This window comes from Rhinolophus sinicus, linkage group LG04, assembly GCF_036562045.2.
Source record: "Rhinolophus sinicus isolate RSC01 linkage group LG04, ASM3656204v1, whole genome shotgun sequence".
NCBI lineage: Eukaryota > Metazoa > Chordata > Mammalia > Chiroptera > Rhinolophidae > Rhinolophus > Rhinolophus sinicus.
Genome location: NC_133754.1, coordinates 44878571 through 44897941, shown reverse-complemented (window position 1 = coordinate 44897941; position 19371 = coordinate 44878571). Strand labels below are relative to the sequence as shown.

At 45.0% G+C, this 19371-nt stretch overlaps 1 protein-coding gene and 1 long non-coding RNA gene across 17 annotated transcripts in view; one reads left to right on the top strand and one right to left on the bottom strand.

Moving 5' to 3' along the window:
• CLYBL (citramalyl-CoA lyase) overlaps positions 1-19371 on the bottom strand; it is a 234005-nt gene that overhangs the window by 6871 nt on the left and 207763 nt on the right. For 2 of the 13 annotated variants that reach the window (XM_074329483.1, XM_074329491.1), the window contains 3 exons: positions 17453-17653; positions 9344-9463; positions 8201-8327 (listed from right to left, as the gene is read on the bottom strand). In XM_074329483.1, the coding sequence (XP_074185584.1) occupies positions 9368-9463; positions 17453-17653 (297 nt within the window). In that variant the 3' untranslated portion in view covers positions 8201-8327; positions 9344-9367. Of the gene's footprint in view, positions 1-1255; positions 2571-8200; positions 8348-9343; positions 9464-17452; positions 17658-19371 lie in introns of those variants that run through there. The other 11 variants (XM_074329486.1, XM_074329485.1, XM_074329488.1 and 8 more) reach the window with 11 other exon arrangements.
• LOC141571018 (uncharacterized) overlaps positions 1-19371 on the top strand; it is a 112589-nt gene that overhangs the window by 43374 nt on the left and 49844 nt on the right. The window lies entirely within an intron of this gene.

Genomic DNA, 19371 nt, shown 5'->3' with positions numbered 1-19371 from the left:
GGGAAGTGGAAGCGGACAACAGTAGACAGAGGAAAGAGAGAATGAGCTATGTGTAATACATAGACTGATGAAAGCCATGGGGATGGGGCCGCAGGAGTGAGGGCGGAGCCAAGAGGAGGCCCAGGGAGCAAACACAGCTCAGTTACTACAACCTCTGCCCTTGAGGTCTACATCCTGCTCCCTCGTCCTTCCATTACGACTCCTTTCCTTAGACCACCCAAGGCATTCTCCTGCCAGTTAGACCAGTCTCCAGTAGACCATCCGGGCCTACAGGGGCCAGACGGCTGTGAAGGCCTACAGCGAGGTAGTATTTACCTGGTGGCAGAGCTTCCATGCTGGGTTTGATGACTAGTTGTTTGCATTGTTGTGAGCCCAAATATCTTTGCCGGGGTCAGGCACTGTCTCTGAGGGAGGCAGTTATGGAAAAGACGCTTTAGCTATTTTCTCTTTTTTTTTCATAAAACTCATTTGGAGCGTCCTCAGAAGGGTACTTAATGTAAAACCGTAAATCTGAGGCGTTCTCGGGTATGGAGCAGTGTGGTTTAGTGGTTTAATTTCGAGACTTTAGTTGTAGTCTTGGTTTTGCCAGTTGTGTGACCTTGAGCAAGTCCCCTCAAAGGGCCAATATTGACAACTCCAGGAGGTACACTCACATTGTATTTTTTTCTGTGTGAATGGAGCCCCCTTCAGTCAGCAGTCGGTACTGCATAATCCTCCAGAGCTTCAGCGTCTTTCTCTACCAAGTCAGGTGGTTAGATAAAACGATAACATGTTTCTCGTCAGAATGCTCCAGAGTAGGAGAAATTTCCATAGTCCAGGAGTGGCAGTAGGAGATTCTCAACAACAACAACAACAACCACAACAACAAGCCCCAAACTACCCTGGAATACACATGGCTGCCTGGGATTGGCACCACCAATGTTTTCCTGTGAGAGCATTCCTTTACCTACCAATAAAGTAAATGAGAAAATGGGGTTCATGTAGTAGAAATTCACTTTCCAGCCAGCTTTGCTGCAGTAGGATTCCTATCTTGGACTGCAGCACGGGTTTATCCCTGGATAGAAATATTTGAGCTTTACGGAATGCTATGCACCAAGCATGATGCTAGGTGCTTTTCAAAAAGTACTGTATTTATTATAGTTTTTAAAAAAATCTTTATTTGGCATTCATTTATTTTTAAAGATTATTTTCTTTTAATTGTGGTAAAATATACATAACATAAAATTTACCAGATGCAGTGTCATGCAGGGTGTCATTTGGGTCTCTGGTCCCACTCCCCGCACAAGAACGCAGAACATGGCGAGGCCAAAAAGGAACACCAACAGAGCCATAGATAGGGGGTTCATACCAGTATAATCTCGCTGGTGGCTGGGTTGGAGATACAGGAAGCAGGAGCCACACGATTTGCAACCTGTCCGCTTCTCTGCCAACCAACCAACCCCACTTGCTAGCTGCAATCTGTGCTTGCTAGCTCAGCCACAGCAGTTATATCAGTAGGTAATGGCTAATCGGTAACAGCTGATAGCCAACTAGTCACAGCTGATGACCATCTACTACCCAAGCCAGCACCTTTCCACATAAGGCCGAGAGCCTGGAAACTGCTCTCTGGGACTCTGTCCCCACATGCAGGCTGCCCTGGGAAGGGGGAGACTTTGGGCCAGGCCCCTGTCTCCAGCTGAGGAGGATGCACTCACTGCCCCAGCCAGGCAAGTGAGGACTCCGGAAGGGGGATTTGGGTGATTGCGCAGCCTCCTCATAGTGACTCTTCGTTAGGTAATATTCTTATAGTTGACAAAACTGATACTCAGAGAGAATAAATGACTTGTCTGAATATAACAATCGTAAAGCCAGGATCGAAAACAAAGAGGAAAGACTCAGTTCTTAATTTTAATGAACACACTTTTAGCTAGTTCTTGCTGGGGGTGAGAGATAAGCAGGAGAGGGATTGAGAGATGATTGACAATGGCCTAATATTCAAGGATCCACATTATTTTGGGGATACACAGACAAAAAATACTACAACAGTACAATCCAATACAATGGAAGGACTAGGGGAGGGCCAGCAAATTGTGTCTGGGGAGTTGGGCAGAACTCACAGAAGTGGCCTTCAGGTGTGTCTTGAAGAATGCTTAGGAGTTTGTTGGGTACGATGGAGAGAGCTTGTACAAAGGCTTTGCGAAAGAGTGTCCGGCGCTGCAACCAGGCATGTCCGGCTGCATGGTGGCCAGGGCCCTTTGATGGAGGCAAAGCGTCACTGGTACGGAAATGCTGGTGGGGCTCACAGTGGCTGGAGCTCCCTCATTCCAGACTGTAAGAAGCATCACAGAGCTCTCATGCAAGCTGCTGCAGGAATTCCACTCCCTGGAAACCCAATGGAAGAAACTGACGTGCTCCTTTCCTCATTTGGGAGTTTGGGTTATTAACACAGTTTTCCCAGAAGAAGTTCATGTTGGTTTTTATGTTCTTCCTTCCATGGAACTCAAAGGAGCCCATTAAAAATAATAATAATAAATTAAGCCAGATGCCTAGAGTGTGCAGTCTTCTGAAGGAATTCTCCACCGTAAAGCTATCTGAAATGGAATGTTCATTTTTCTCTTAATTCTTTTGCTGTGTCTGAATAACTAAGGCAATTTGATTCATTATTTAAAAACAAAACAAAGCCCAGCCAAAACAGCTATTTGGCATTATGTGGACCATAAAATCAAGTTCCTTTGCATCGAATTTCTCCCCTTTAGCTAGACATTTTAACATCATGAGATAGTTGTTTGGTCTCTCTTGTTTTTCATAAGATGGAGTTTTTAGTATATCAGCTCTCTCATTTCTGTAATGAAGGGAATCACTAAAGTTCCTTCCAGGGCTCAGACTAATCTCTGGGACCATGTCCAGTTTTCTATGTGTACGTGTTACACACACAGTATTAGAAAGATTAACTTTGACCAATGGAGAAGTCTAACAGGATTCCCCCTCTGTCTATAGGTAGGCACAGGTGACTTGAGAGTGAGTTTTCTGCTTCTCCTGGTAACAGAAAGCTTTGTCTTTGACTTAGGGTTCAGCAATTATACCCTGGAAGTGTGGTCCCCTCTGACCTTCCTGAATGGGTTGATTCCTGAACAAGAACTCATTGGAGAAAAGCACCTCAATTTGGCCAAATTCTGCCCTAAGCCTGAGCACAGATTTGCAGTTCTCTTTGTAAGTCTAAGAGGAGGCAGAGTGTTTGTTCCCTTCGCAAGGCTGACAGGCTGTTTACAAACACACAGAAGGGCTGAGTTTACTCCTCAGACCTCAGCCAGGACTCTGGCTGCAGGACTGCAGCCTGGCTGAGCTCCTATGGACCAAAAGAAGGAGAGAGAAGATAAAATAGGTGGAAACGTGGATGGTTTTCAAAGCATATGGTGTGTAGTTTTTCAAACCTGTTAAATTCTTAATTCGCACCTCTTGTTATTATCACTATTGTAGCCGATGAATGGCATTTCTTTTGGTTATGGCATCTAACCTTATTTTACGCCTTTGCTCCTTTGACTTCACACAAGAGCATCTTAATTTTAAAAGTGCATCCAGAACCAGTACTAGACTTCCAGACTAGCTCCCTGACACCTAGTTGGGCTCAACAGATGTTTGTTGAATGAATAAACGAATGAATGAAGTGATTTTCACGAAAAAGTTCAGAGAAATCTTTCAGCCAGGTTCTTGTTTTTTAAACTCGGGATCATCACTTAAAGTATCCTCTATGGATTTGAAAGGAAAATCGGCAAAGTTGATTTTAGAGGTTTTTGAAGAAACTCTCCAACCAAAAGCTGTCCGGAACAGAATGTTCATTTTCCTCTTGATTGCCAATACCATGTTTGAATAACCTGGGCAATTCAACTCCACGATTGGAAAGCAAGGGGACCCGGCTCCTCCGTAAGTCCCTCGGGCCGTGAATCCCATGGACCTGGCTCTGAGCCGGAGCAGACTGAGGGCGCGGGGCTCGGGCCGAGGAGAACAGGACCCCGGAGATGTGCCTGTCGCTTGCACGGGCCCTAGGTCCTCGTTCTTGCGCCTGACCCAGGCGCCAACTTTGGGGCTGGAAAGACACGAGGGCCGGTGGGTCCCCAGGGAGGGCGCGAGGGCCCCGCGCAGGTGTCGGGCCTGTGTGCGGGGTGCGCCGGGGGTTCTGCGGGCCTGGGAGACCCGAGAGAGACGTTATTGTTACACTGTAACGAGTCTGATTAACATGCTCCTGACACTTTCTCTTAGTTTCCCCGGCGCCTAGCAACAGCGCACAAAGGCGCAGGATTGTCCCGGACTCCGCGGGGACACGGGGCAACCTTTGATCTGCCACCATTACAGTGGGGCTGCGCGACAGGCTCGCGGGCTCCGGGCGGCCGCGGCGGGCGGGAGAGCCGGGCCGCAGTCCGGGCCCACCGGGCTCCTGCCTCTGCCCCACCAGCCGCCCCGACCGCCGCTGCGCTGGGAGCGGCCCCCGCGGGTGCGGTCGGTGCCCGCCGGGCCCGCGTTCTCCGCACGGTGCTCCGCGACCTCGGGCCTCGGGGGGCGCGGGCGGCGGGGGCCTCGGGCTCGGCGTGTCCCGGCCCCGCGGGCGCACGTCCTTCCGACCTGCCTCGCCGGAAGCAGCGAACAGAACCGAACCGGTCACTTACAACGTGGGGGGAACAAACTGAAATTGAAAAAGGAAGGGTGCGAGCGACAAACAAATCCCAAAAGATTCTGTTAAAAAACAGAAACAAAAAAAAATCTGCAGGCTTCGGCTCGCTAAGCTGACCCTGGGTTCCATCGGCCGCAAACAACGACCACAAAAGGGGCTAAGGAGGATTTCGGTTCCTTCCTACACGTCCCTTTCTTTATGTCCTTGGCAATTCTTATTGATTCGGAAGGAAATCTGCTGCCAAATAATTGCTGGAATACAAACAAACTTCCAATCACAACAAAATCACCCGTCACAGAACAGCAAAAAGCTGCCCGGTCCCACCTTGCAAGTTTTCAGGTACGAAGCTAGGTATTTGAAAGTCATTTATTTTCCATTTCGTTCGCTCTTTTAGTCCTCCACGCCCACCCCGATTTAAAATAAAGCGCAGAAAGACAGACAGGCTAAGGTTTTCACGTTTAAATGTTGCGGTCAGCTAATTACTTTCCCCCTAAGTTGCATCTGAAACCCTCTTGGGGGAGGGCGCCTGGGCTGGGAGGACAGTGACCCCGAGCCAGTGGCCGAACCCCTGAGGTTACAGACCCGCTCGGGGACTCCCGCCAGCATTCACATACACAAGATCCTGCTGGTAACCCCATAACCTGTATCGTACCACCGATTGCCTTCCAAGTACTAGAGGTAATAATAATAATAATAATAATAATAATAATAAAACCCACGGAAGACATTTAGCTTTCCAAGATAAACGGAAGTCGTAAAAGCAGAATGTACTTCAAATAAAAAAGCGTGTATTCTTTTTCCACTTCTAAAGACATCATTGGAAAATCAGTGTTTCCAAGGTGAGTCAGTTTCCCGAACTCCCGCAAAACTATTTTGGAGCAAAGGTGTTAATGATAATAACACGCATAGTCTAGAAAAGGGGAAATAAAAGGGGGGAAAAGAGACAGAAAAAAGGTCTGCTCCATTTACCCAGCAAAATGTGCCAGGCAACGAGTTACTTTCAAATTCAAATTGGAAGCCGTGAAGCCTTCGTTTTTGAGGACACTTTTCCCAGCCCATTCCTGGAGGAGAGGACGGAAGGACAGCCTGTGATAAAACACTTGGAAATCTGAAGGGACCAGTTCCCAGATAGATGCCCAGGAACTTCCCAACCTGTGCTCCCAGGACAGTGCCTGACTCCACCGGAGTTTGCCTCACCATTTCAATAAAACATGGTTGTATTGATATAATCCTCTATACATTAAAATGAGGTTGTCACAGATTGTCATTAAGACCTCAGTAAAAACAATGAAGACATTATTGGACACCCCCCCTCAGGCAAGGTATTAGGGGAATAAAACAATCTACACCACACGGGTCCTATTGAGATTAATGAAAAAATTATGCAAAAAAAAGGTCTCAATTTCATTTTCCCGTGACAGGGCTTTGCATACATACAGTCAGTCTTGCTTTGCACCTGATGATTTATTCAACTAATCTGCAGTGATCACCACTGATGTTCTCAACTCAATCTTGTCCTGGCTCATTTTCTAAGTAATTGTTTCTCATTAGTTCTGATAATGTTTTAATAGTGTTGCCCATAATTTAGCCCCCAAGAGTTAATAAAAGGGGGGTGATGTGGTGCAGTGGCTTGTGATGAGCTACACAAAATATAAACAGGTATGGTTTTTAATTAATCAGATTACTGCAAAGTCCTCTTCTTGTGGTCCATTCCTAGCTCAGAGGAATCCCCCAGGTTGGGCATTGCCATCATGTCAAGTGGGAGCAGCTCACCCTGCCCGCCTTCCAGCCCTCCCACCTTCGCTGTGATACCAGCCCCCTCCCATGGCTCCACAGAGATGCAGGTGGGAAAACAGCGGTGATACCTCTGGTCTCCCAGCACCTCCTGTCCTGGAATTTTGTTCTTTAAGAAATGAGGCACAACGGGTTTCTGACCCTGACTAAACGCTCTTCTGGGGCTCTGATTAGGGTCTCTACCCCGAGTGGGAACTTGGTGTAGATTTTCGGCTCTACTGGGTCCCACTGTCATGATGCTACCATAATCAGGACCAGGGGTTATGAGGAAGACGATAAATCTGACGCTTGGAGAGTCTTAAACAACAAGGTGGTTTTATTTGAACAACGAGGTTTTGTGATAAAGGGCATGGTGACTGGTCCAACATGGTCAGGGACCTAGGACCCCACAGGCCTGTTGGTGATGGGGGAGGGGAGGCCTAGCCACACCCAGGCTCTTGCACCTCCCAGAGACGGGGCTGAAGGGATGGCTTTTCCCGAGGTCCAAATGCCTTCACCCTGGCACCAGAGGTGCCCTTAGAGGGAGGCTTTGGTTGTCGGTGAGCTCAGGGGCTTGAGGCCCACCTGTAGAGCTTGGGGGTTGCCTGTGTAACTGGGGTGGAGACTAGAACATCTGCCCTTTCGTCCTGCCAAAGCCTGGAGGGGTTATCTGGACCAACACAGAGAGCGGCAAGGACACTTGGGTTGAAGTGCGGTTGCCTATGGGGAAAGATGAAGGAAGGTTTTTATTTTTTCTTTAAGACAGGTCCTGCCTATACATTTAGCACCCTGAGGGAGTGTCTGTGTGTGAGACAGGTCAGAAGGAGAGGAGGTCTTTGTCTTCTGAGCAGTCCTCCTGTGTTTCTGCATTTTAAATACACAGGTCTGACTGTGGGACACCTATGGTCCTGGATGACCCTTGTGAACACCTGACGACTGGCATAGGTGGGCACAACCCCTACAGCGGGATGGGGTGGGGGCTGCTTCTCCTGTAACTGCAACACACTGCCCCTGTCCGCAGTCCTGAAGCCCAGTTTGGCTGGAGGACAATCATCTCGGAAGTTGGTTGAGATGCCATCTTTCTCCCTCTAGCCCCTCCCCATGAGGATGGGGCTACCTTCCTTTCCAGCTACCTCTGAGGCAGCACAGGGTGACTAAGGTGAAGGGTGACAGTGCTCTTGAGTGGGTGAAGGGGGTGCCCCAAGGAGGGGAGATGTTGCCCAAGGCAGGCCAGTACCCCAGCCTGGCACATCTTCTCAGTTTGAGAGCTGTCTCCTCACATCCCATGTTTGGGAATATTAGTTGGTGTCTCAAGAATGTGTTTCCCCAGAACCATCCTGCCTGGGTCAGGTTCATCTGCTGGCCTGTCAGAACTGGATTGTGCACTTCCTGCCCAGCTGTGGGTGGGTGGGTGTTGCATGATGGCGTATGGGACCCTCCCTCTTTGGTTTGATTCCACAGTGCCTTTCCTTGTATATAACTTCAATTCTACTCCCCTCTTGGGCTTCCTGTAGGAATGGAAGAGGTAGGGGAAAAGTAGACCCCTTGTTGGGATACATAGTAGGGGCCGCGTAGGAAATAAACAAAAAGGGCATAGAAGGAGGCGAAAACTGAAGATAAAAAACAACTGTTTTCTATTTACAAATTTAAATAAACAGAACAGCCTTCCCTGCGGTGTTTGTCTAAGAGTAGCAGCCTTGCTGCTGTGTAGGTCATGAAAAGGTTGGTGTAGAGTTTAAAACTTCCCATTCTGTTAATTTCTTAAAGAACAGTCGTCCAGAGTCTCAACACAAAAGCTCATGATTTAATGAGGAGCAGAAACAAAATCTCTGATTGTTGGTGTTTCAAATTTCATTGGCGTCCTCTGGCAAACACAAGTTGATCCTTCGCAGCTTCAATACCCTTTAGCCTTCAATATAAGAGCACATGCTGAATAGGGAAGAATGGCTGGTTGTTATGTTTATTTACCCTTCCTACAAGCTGGGTTAACCTCTTCAAAACAGCTTTACTAAGCCCGTTAACCACACCACCCATACGACCTGTAGCAGCATCTCTAATGTGATGCAAATCTCGGAGGGGACCATATGCACCAGCTCGGCTGCATTGTGTCTTCGCAGAGGCTACAAGTTTATTGCCGAGGGGGCCCTGTCCCGGCCATACATTTACAGGGGAAATGGCCTCAATGGCAAACAGTTAAACGGGGAAATATAGGGGGAGAATGGACAGTCTTGTGCTTCTGAACATTTATTTTTTAATGCTGGTAACTGTTTACCCAAAGCATTCACCCAGGATGAGGGCTTTCATCGTCATCATCTAGCAGTGCAAGGATTATGGATGTTTTGTTTTCTGGGGGGTGGGGGTTAACAGTGATCAGCTTTGAAGAATTCTTTTTAGAGATATCTGTATAAACCAGTATGATACTTAATCAACTTTTCAATGCCCTCTCTGGTGTTTTATCAGTTTTCCAGTGAAATAAACACAACCCCTTCATTTCGTCATTATTTTTTAAAAGGCTGGCCTTTCTTAAAATTATGGGGTTGAGTGAACAAATGAACAATGTGGGAAATATCTAATGTGGGAACTTCTAACGTGAGAAGGGTGAAGGGAGTACTGTGTGTGCGAAAGACCTGTTTCATTAAGACCTAACTTTCCCTCACAGCCAATCTTCCCCCACTATTTTATCTCCCTGTAACGTTGTAAGTCCACATCTATAACACATTCATGAACAATAAAATCATAAACTTGGAACCAAAACGAAGAAAGTTCATTTTTAGAGGACTCACTGGCCAGTGCATTAACAACAACAAAAATAATTATGATCAACATGAACTGTAAATGGAGAAAGGTTGCAATCTGGCATGCTCACAAGTTGCCCTGAGTATTATGGTTTGTCTTTAAGAAACCCACTGTATATGTTCAGCCCACCTGATGAGAGCCTCATTTACCAGATCATTTTTGCTTGATGGATGTGGCAAGCGTAACAATGTTCTGGGCTTGCTTCAGTAATGGCATGTCGATCATGCTCCCTTGGAAAGTAAAGGCTCCCTGGAAAACAGAGAATACAAACTTCCTGAAAAAACACTCAGAAATTATAGGCTTCCTTTCGACACACTCGTACAAGAACATTTTAGATTCCACCTGAATTATACTGACTTTCCTACCCAACTTTTGAGAAAGCCAATGTAAATTACAGGGGAAAGATTTTTTTTTTCCCCTTCTGAAAAGGGGAAAAAAAACCCTTTAGCATTTTAATGGAGTGGAAAAACTTCAGACACACATATTGGAAACTGTTCATTTAACTCTTGAAATCAAGCAGAAAATAATTGTGGCAGGAAAATGTAAATAATTCCTTATATAGGTTTTGAAATATTGCATAGAACTTTGAAAACAGTAATATGCTCTGGCAACTGATTATTGTTTGAAAAAACTAAGTGTATGATCAAGTTACCGGCCAAATGCTTCCTCCTTGCTGTAACATAATTGAAGGGTAACACTAACATGTGATGAGAAAATGTAAGGTAGGATTGTACTGAGTAAAAAGAGATTCCTCTGTTGGTACAAACTTGCAGAAGTGGATTAGAATGACAAGGGACATGAGCCTGTAACAACAACAAGAAACAAATGGTGAGACTGGAAGGAATCTCTGAGATCTCCTGGTTTAATCTCCATTACAGATTCACTTTTTTAAAACTTTCTGCAAATACTTATTGAATGTGTCATGTGATCTGGGTCCTGTTCTAGATGAAATGGAGGCCCAGAGCAGTTAAGTGATTTTCCAAGGTCACGTGGCTAGGAAAAGTTAGAGCCGGGGCTAGCTAGTGCTTGGGTCTCAGAACTTCAAGTCTTCATCACAGACCCCACAGTAAGATAACAAGGTAGTTCCCTCAGCGCATCAGAAAAAATTTAACGGACAGAGGCAGCATGCCCAGAATCTGAAGTTAATGGCTAGTTATTTTTGTTCTTTTAATCACTTCTTTTTGCTTTCTGTAATCACAGCTCTTCATCCCAATTCTCCTTCCTTCTACCTGTTGGCAAAGATGCTGGTGTGAGTGGACAGCAGGTGGTCTTTTGAGACCTGGAGGTGGATCGGAGCACTCATAATCCTAGCTGGTCTGTTTGCACATATAGCCATCTATTTCTGGATTTCACAAGTACTACCTGTCAACAGTCAATGCCATTATTCAGGACTTCTGGGATGGATCTCCTGGGCTCTTTGAAAATCCTTACTTCCCACAAAAACACAGAGTTATACATAAGATGGAGGTTAAAAGAAATTGGCAGGGAATCCTTAGCAATGATTTCAGAATTTATTTTTCAATCAAGAGAGATTTAAAAGTCACTAGGATTAGCATTTGCACCAGTGCAGTCATACGCTACAAACTATGTTTCTGGCAATGACAGACCATATATACGATGGTGGTCCCATAAGATTATAATGGAGGGGCGGCCGGTTAGCTCAGTTGGTTAGAGCGCGGTGCTCTTAACAACAGGTTGCCGGTTCGATCCCCACAAGGGCCACTGTGAGCTGCACTCTCCACAACTAGATTGAAACAACTACTTGACTTGGAGCTGATGGGTCCCGGAAAAACACACTTGAAATAAATAAAAGTTTAAACAAACCAACAAACAAAACACAAAAATTGTCTTAAAAAAAAGATTATAATGGAGCTGAAAAATTCCTGTCCCCTAGTAACGCCATAGCCATTGTAAGGCCATAATGCAGCACATTACAATCGCCTATACAGTCACATGCTATACAGGTGTGCAGCCCAGGAACAGTAGGCTGCCACACCATACAGCCTCGGTGTGTAGTGGGCTATACCATCTAGGTGTGTGTGAGTGCACTCGTGGTATTTGCACAACGATGAAATTGCCTAACGATGCATTTCTTAGAAAATATCCCTGTTGTTAAGCGACGCGTGACTATATTGCTTAACCTTCTCAGCCTCAGAACGATAAATCTGATTCATAGGAACACCTGTGTGGCCTAAAATCCTACACTGTAAGTCATTTCCAACCCTCCTATTTTCACTACTTAGACTTCCAGATTGGCCTTTGCCTAATTTCATTTAGCCTAGAACTAATTTTGGTCATCTCTGTGACCCTGATGAATTTTATGAATTTGGTTAGAAGTTCCAAGGATGTTCCGTGGGTTAGCATGACACGTGAAATCAGGGCATGGGACTCATGCTGTTTTACAAGGCAATAGTCTAGTTTCCTTATTGGAGTAAATGATGAAGACCAAAGACCTCCTGGTTATCCGCCCACCAAGTGGATTACGGGCCTGTAAAACCGCACATCTGTCCTGCGAAGGCTTAAATCATAGGCTGGCAGGACGACATTAGCATAGATGCACACGAAATCAAAACGATGCACAAAGAATTAAAATGACGGCTTTGGGTCTATGCCATGTTCCCCGAATCTGCTTTGAGTTCCACATGCACATCAAAGATGCAAAACATTTCATGTAGTGTTTCAAGCCAGAGAGATCATTTCTTTCTTCGACGGTGGCAGATTTTCTTGACTTCCCTTATGAAGCTTAGGCTGGGAAACAAAATCCAACACTATTGTTCTTTGTTTCCTTCATCTCTGCAAACTAGTGTTAGGAGTCACACGGCTTAGTAGCAATATCCTCCTGCTTTCACGTATCGACCTAGAATATGGTTGGTTTTTTAGCACACGGATCTACCTCTGAAATGTGAATGCTCTGTTGGTCCGGGTTTAGAAAAATACAGTTTGTGAAAAGCTATTTGGATTTGCGGGGAGGGTTTGAAACATTCCTTGATAAATAGTGATAGGTAAGTTTCACTTTCACAGCCTAGTGCATTCCTGAGAAATTGGCGCACGTACCATTTCCAAACGCAAAGGACACTTTCATCAGCTTGAAGATTCAGACTATAATTTGGATTAAAATGCCTTTAAAAAGTAACTCATTCATGGTTAAAAACCTTAACAACCATGACTACAACAATCATAATAGCTGTAATTTTTTGAGCAGTTGCTGTCTGGGGACTGTTCCTGGAACGGGACATGCTTTATTTCATGCAATGCTCATAACACCACTGTGACACCGTTACTCATTTGCATAAGCAATATTTTTTCTATTTCTTTTTGATTGTGGTAAAAACAACGTAACATAAAATCCACCATTCTAACCATTTTTAAGTGTACAGTTCAGTAGGGCTAAATATATTCCCAGTGTTGTGCAACACATCTCCAGAACTTTTTCATTTTGCAAAAGTGAAACTCGTTAACATAATATTGTATGTTAGTTATATTTTACTACAACTCTTTAAAAAGACAAATAAAACAAACAAACGAAAAGTGAAACTCAGTACCTGTTAAACAACTACTCCCCATGTCCCCTCCTCTAGCCCCGGCAGCTACCATTCTGCGTTGTTTCTATGAGTTTGTATTTATCCTCATTTTATAACTGAGGAAACGGAGGCACGAAGAGCTTAAGAAACCTGGGCAAGTCTGCCCTGTAGCTACGGGTAGGAGGCATAGAATTGGGGTTAAAGCCTGGCTCTATCTGATCCACAGCATGTGCTCCAGGCTTCTCCCCTGAAACGTGTGCTCTGAGTGGGTTCCCCGACCACCTGAATCAGAATCATCTGAGGGCAGGGGGCGGGGGGCGAGGGGATTGTCAAACTGCAGATTCTTGGGCTGGACCCTATGTTGTTTGACACAGAAGGCCTGTGGTTTGGCCAGGAATTTTCTGATAATTCTGATGCATACCGAAGTTTGAGGAGCTCCATTTTATCCCCCCTGAGTAGAAATGGTTAGGCCGGCTATGATATGGGTACGACTCCATCCCTGCCCTCAAGGCGCTTCCAGTTTGCTGGAGGAGATGGGGAGAAAGAAGCAGGTGCCACAGAACACAAGAAGAATGAGAGGAACAGCCTGCGTGATGGGCACAGAGCGCTGAGGGTCTGAAATGGCTGCCCGTTCCAATCAGCATCAGTTTCTGCTAGTTTGGACCACTCACTTAGGTATGACGTTGTGTCCCTGCTAGAGCTGCCAGGGAGCTCCTTGTGCAATGGGCTCTTATTCAGCGATTACCTATTGAGTTAGTTGTTGTAAAAAATGACTGGTCGATCACTTTGGCACATCTTCCTATACATGACCTTGGTTTCAGGCTCCTGGAAGTGAAGGGCAGTATCACCTTAGCATGGGTGTTAGCTGCACAGGACGGAAAACGATTACTATCGGGCTGTAGTTTTGTTTGTTTTTTTAAGGAGGGCGCAGCTCACAGTGGCCCATGTGGGGATTGAACTGGCAACCTTGGTGTTATTAGCACCACGCTCTGACCAACTGAGCTAACCGACAACCCAGGGCTGTAGTTTTTCTAACACCTCAGTCATGGCCTGGTGGTAAGATAGGCATTGAAATAACAAGAACTTTATCAGATCCTGAAGTTCTCCATGGGGGGTATCTGACTTACAATCTGATGGCAAAAGTATTGATGATGATGGTGGTGGTGATGACAACAGTAATCACACCTGTGAGTAATCACACCTGTGAGAAATACATATTTTGCATGTCTGGCACTTAGTACTTGAGAATTGCTTTCTCTAGAGTAAAAGAGTAATTTTCTGGAAACCATAAATTGATCGAATGCTTTCCCTACCCACTTTATTTTCAAATAACTTCTTTGGGCATTCAGGGAGTTCTCTCTGGCAGCTTCCAATGATGGTGTTACTGCGATTCCCTACGAGAGGGATTTTTCTGTCGGCATTAATGATAGTATTTGAGTATAGCTGTTACAGTCCTTTTTCAGGGTAACACTCTTCTCTGTGATGCTAAGTCTTACACCTAACTGATTAATTATTTCCCTTACAACAATTCCCAGTGAATTCTTAAAACTTTCAGTCAGTGTTGGCCATTATCAAATTTCTCTTCAAGATCTTGGCTCTATCTCTACTGGCTACCATCTCTCAGGCCCAGCCATGACCACGCGTGATGTAGCCCTTCCTTCCCCATAGAGTTAACTGCTCCTTGAAACTCCTCCAGATGGGGGAAGATGATGCTCTGACAATCTTCTTTCTTTCCCATTTTTCAATTTATCACACCTGGAGAGTCCTTGGACAGGCCCTCGTATGGCCTTGGTGCTCTCACCTTTTGGTTATGATGCTCCTTTTAAGGATGTAAGGTTGGTGGCCTGTCACCCAAAGCTCAGTGGGGAAGCTGCCCGGCTCCCAGGCTGGCTAGCAGAGGTATCACTGAGAGAGTGCTGGGACATTTACTTATGGGGCAGTTGCATCTTCCTAATTTGGATTGTTATTTTTCTAAAATATAGGATAGGATCATCCATTTGCTTAAACCCTGCTTTGGCTCTGTTTGGATTTACAGAATCAAGTGCAATCTTCTCGGCAGGAACCCTTAGGCTCCCCTGATGGGACTCGGCCCTGCCTCTACTCTCAGCCTTGTCTCCTGCCAGTCCACCAGCAAGCACACACACACACACACACACACACACACACACACACACACACACACCCTTTCCCACATGCTGTTCTCTGCTCTGAGGGCTCTTTCCTAGTCTCTCTGGCAAAGTCCTCCTGGTGCTGCAATGCACAAAAGATGCCATCTCTGTGAAGCATTTCTGGATATTCCTGTAGGGCTAATCTCCTTCCATCCTGTACACAGCCTCCCTTTATAGCCCTTGTCACACTCTGTTGTAATTACTTGTTTACACTGCTGTCTTTCTCACTATGCTGTGAGGCCCTTGAGGGTAGGAACCATGTCTCACATATCTTTGAATCCCTAGAACCCAGTACCCAAAAATCATGGTTTGGGGTGGAGCTAGGCTCTCTTGTGGGTCCTGAGCTGGGTGACCAAAGAAAGAATGATATAGGAAGATAGAATCTGTCTTACATTTCTCCTTTCCTTTATCTGCAAGCGTCTTTCTGCACCATTTGATCTTTCCCTGGTCTGGTAATATACGCGTACACTGGTCAGTTGGTAACACTTGCTGAGTCTCCAGTAGGATACAGTAACTGACCCCAACAAATGTGATGCTGGGGTGGGGTCAGGTTAGCTCAGGCAAATGACCTAATAGTTAAAATGCAAGTAAGTAGAAGGTACATGGTACAAGGATGGAGGAGCCACAGAGAGAAGGAACCATCAAAATGGGGGTGGTTTGGCCAGGGAAGGGCGTCAAGGAATAGGTACTTTTAAAGTGAGGTTTATAAGGTCAGAAATGTCAAATGAAGGTCAATAGAGAGAGGGGAACTGGGAGTAGCACAGTGAGACCGAGAGTGGGGCAGGCTTTCTCTCTGTACCTCAAGAGCCACCCGTGCCTCTGACCATCAATGACTCTAGATCAAGCAAAATGAAGGACCACAGTACGAGATACTGCATCTTTCTTTGGATTTGTCTGTGGACGAAGGGGTTTCTCTAGGGCCCGAGGAAAGGGAGGCTAATCTAGCCTAAAGTAGAGCAATCTGGAAGACAGACAACATTTTAAAACATTGGTTCTGCTACTCATTAGCTGCTTGACTTCCCTTATGACAAAGTACTTAAGACTTGTCTTTGCTTATGAAGCAGGACTGGAACCCACTGGGGTCCCTCTGTCCTTGCTGCCCTGGTGGGCCCCAGACTTACACTTTCCTGTCCCTCAACGGGAGGAAGTTGAACCACCTGTTTCCTTTCCTTTATTCTGGGCACTTTCCCTCTGTCCAGGGGTGGTCCGGGACCCAACAATGGGAAAGCTAAGAGCTGGATGGGTCCGGCTCAGCTTTGCTTCTGAGTGGGACCATGATGGAGGGAATGACCCTCTATCCACAGATCTGAGAGCCAGGAAAGGAGGCTGGCGGTGGGAGAAGGGTGTTCACTCTCCCTTGAGGAGGAAATAGGAAGATTCTCTCAGCAACTGTGGTCTATACTCTAACTATAGCCTTCAGCCCTGGAATGTGCGTTTCCAAATTACAAACGGGAAGACTGTACTCTTACTAGGAAGACCCATTATCAGAAAAAGAGGTTTCATCTGATAGTACTTTACACTTTTATAAAATATTTTCAAAGACATTTTCTCACTTGTAGGAAGGGAGGAATGGCCGGCTGTCTCTGATTTACAGATGCAAGAACTGAACCAGTATTTTTTTTAAAGGAACTTATGAGAAGGACCGGATGAGAATCTAAGGCTTTTCTTCCCAAATCTCATATTCTTCGTACTAACTGATATATCCCAAAGTATGGCTGTTAACTGTGATACTGGTGATGATTCTAGAAAGAAAATTTAAATATAAAAAATAATCTATATTTGTTTTATATATACTTTAACATTTTATTTTGATATCACTTATAAAAATATAACTAGCATATCTAAACTGTTATTTCAGAGATATTATTACTTAGGATGAGACTGAAAAAAATAATATATAGGTAAGCAAATATGTGAAAATACAATTTTAATAACTGAATTTGGGGACTACTGAAATATAACATGCTTCCATCCTGAGTTTCCACTTCAGAGTTCTTACTATAATTGTCTTAATATCAGAAATACCAAAGGATATTTTCAGTGAGAAAAAAATTCAATAATAAATGTGTGAATGACATTTTAAATCCTCAAAATTCCAAAGCATTTATAAGAAGGATTAAAAAAGGTGACACCTGATCCTTGTATATGCTTCTGGATATCAGTAACCCTTTGTTTTATGGATAAACATCTTTTAAGAGAGTAAAAGAATATCTGAAGACTTGGGAAATAGACTTGTTTTTCCTTTTAAAAACACTTTAAAATGTACGGATAATTTGATAGGTATTTTCATAATATTTTCAATTAAAATTCAACTGCCATTTACTCCTATGGCCAGAGAATTTACAGATGCTTAATGTATCTCTGTGAAATTTCTAAAAGTTCTACTGAAGTAACTCAACACGGACAAGAACTCACATTGGGCTAATCTGTCGTTACCACGAGCACTGAAATTCTGACAGATGACATTCCGTGGCCTTTGATGGGGAAGCCTTTTAAATGATTCCTAAGAATGAAACAGTTGGAATATCTGAAGGGGGTTAATTTCATACCTGACTGGAGAATGCAGTGACAATTTGGGCCTGTTGAACTGCTTCAGAAGGTCCTTTCAGCCCTGCCTCAGAGCAGGGCCTCAGAGGGGGCGGGACCCTGTGTCCTGGGCAGCCTGTTGGATTTATTTTCCAAATTCTGAAAGGTGGAAAATCCTGGAGAAGCTCCCTCCTTATGCCTCCTGTCCTTTCCCCTGTAGCTCTCTGGCTTTAAAAAAGAACACAGAACCATCACTGGAGAATGGAATGAAGGGCCCTGTATGCTCCCCAGCACAGGTCCACCTGCCAGGTCAGTGTTGGCCTGAGAGGACACCAGGGACCACCTGTCCAAGCAGCCCCTCTGTGACTTTCCACCAAACCAAAATAGGCAACTCTGCAAGATGGGCACATTCTCAGGTGGTATTCAGTAGCTGAAACTGAAACAAAAAGTACACAAAGATACATGGAGCTAAAGGGACTTGCTTTTTTGGGCTGTCCCATTTTGAGGCACCTTAACGCAGAGGTTAGGAATATGGGCTTTTGGGTCAACTACAACTGGATTTGAATCCAGGCTCTTCCTTTTCCTAGCTGTGTGTGATCCACTGCTAGGAAATAATGGTACTTTTCTGAGCCTCAGTTTCTTCATCTGTAAAGTGGGGATGATACCTCCCTTGTAGAGTTATCATGAGGATTAAATAAGACACGCAATGGCCTGTCACATACCAGGCTCTCAGTACATGGAAGCTGCAACTGCTACCACCACTGCCATTCTGTCACCACGCAGGGCCATGTCAGTGTTGAAACTGCTGCCACTACCATCACCACCTCTATCTGATGGCCATTACCAGCAGCACGATCACTGCTACCTCCACTGCTGCTATTACCACTGCTGCTGCTGTTCGCGAGAGATGATTCCATTCCACGTATCACAGAAAGGCCCAATGAGAAGCAGAGCAGTTGAATTATAACAGGATTTTATGATTTCAGAGTAGCTTTAAAGGTTCGGAGAGACCAACGTTATTGAAGATGCAATGAGTAGAGGCCGACTCTTGCCTAAAGCTTCCTGTTCCCTCTAACCTCTTATAAATCATAGATTGGATCGCCCCTTTAAGAAACTAGAATCAGGGCTGCTATATATTTGACACAGCATCAGTATGTGAAAACAAATATATTTAAAAGAATTAAAAAACTTAAGAACATCAGCTGGAGGAGCTAATAATCAAATGCAAGTGACCTGAAATTAGGAGCATCGCTTATGCTGGGGGAGGCAGTGAAAGGAAGGACCGAGGTTTCAGCAGAGGGTGAGCAGGACAAGGAAGCCGAAGGATAAGCAAAGACAAAAGACCTGATGGGTTTGAAAAGGAGGAAATGCCTTGGAATGTGGATATTGTAGGTGTAAAATGAATAGACATCATTACCATTTTGCTCTTTGAAAAGGAACGATTCAGCTTTAGCTCTAGGTAGAAAATAGAAACAGTATTGTAAGATTAATTTGGGACTTTACCAACAGTTTTAGGAAGCTGGAAGAGGGAAAAAAGAAGCAGTAGAAGGTTTGGAAAATGAATTTGGCAGGGAAGGTGGAGGCGGCTGAACAGTAGGGAGGAGAGCTGAGGTGACTGTTTGGGTCAATTATCTTAATCTGTGACCAGTCCAGAGCTGTCTACTGCCCAGATGGAGGGTCGCAGTGGACTGGGGGCCATCCTTACTTCACAAATGGAAAGGGGAGACCAAAGGTGACTTGTGTTCTTAAAATTCTTCTCAGAGCTCACCAAATGTAGGCAGCAAGATTTATCTTTAAATATTTTCAGGCAGAATGATCAGACAGAAATAGACAAGTCTTTGTTTTAAATAGCTTTTGATAAGGAAATCTGGGAAAATCAAGCCAAGTATGCCACATGGAAAGCTACCTACGGAGGTGAAAAAATTGGATTTACAAGCACATT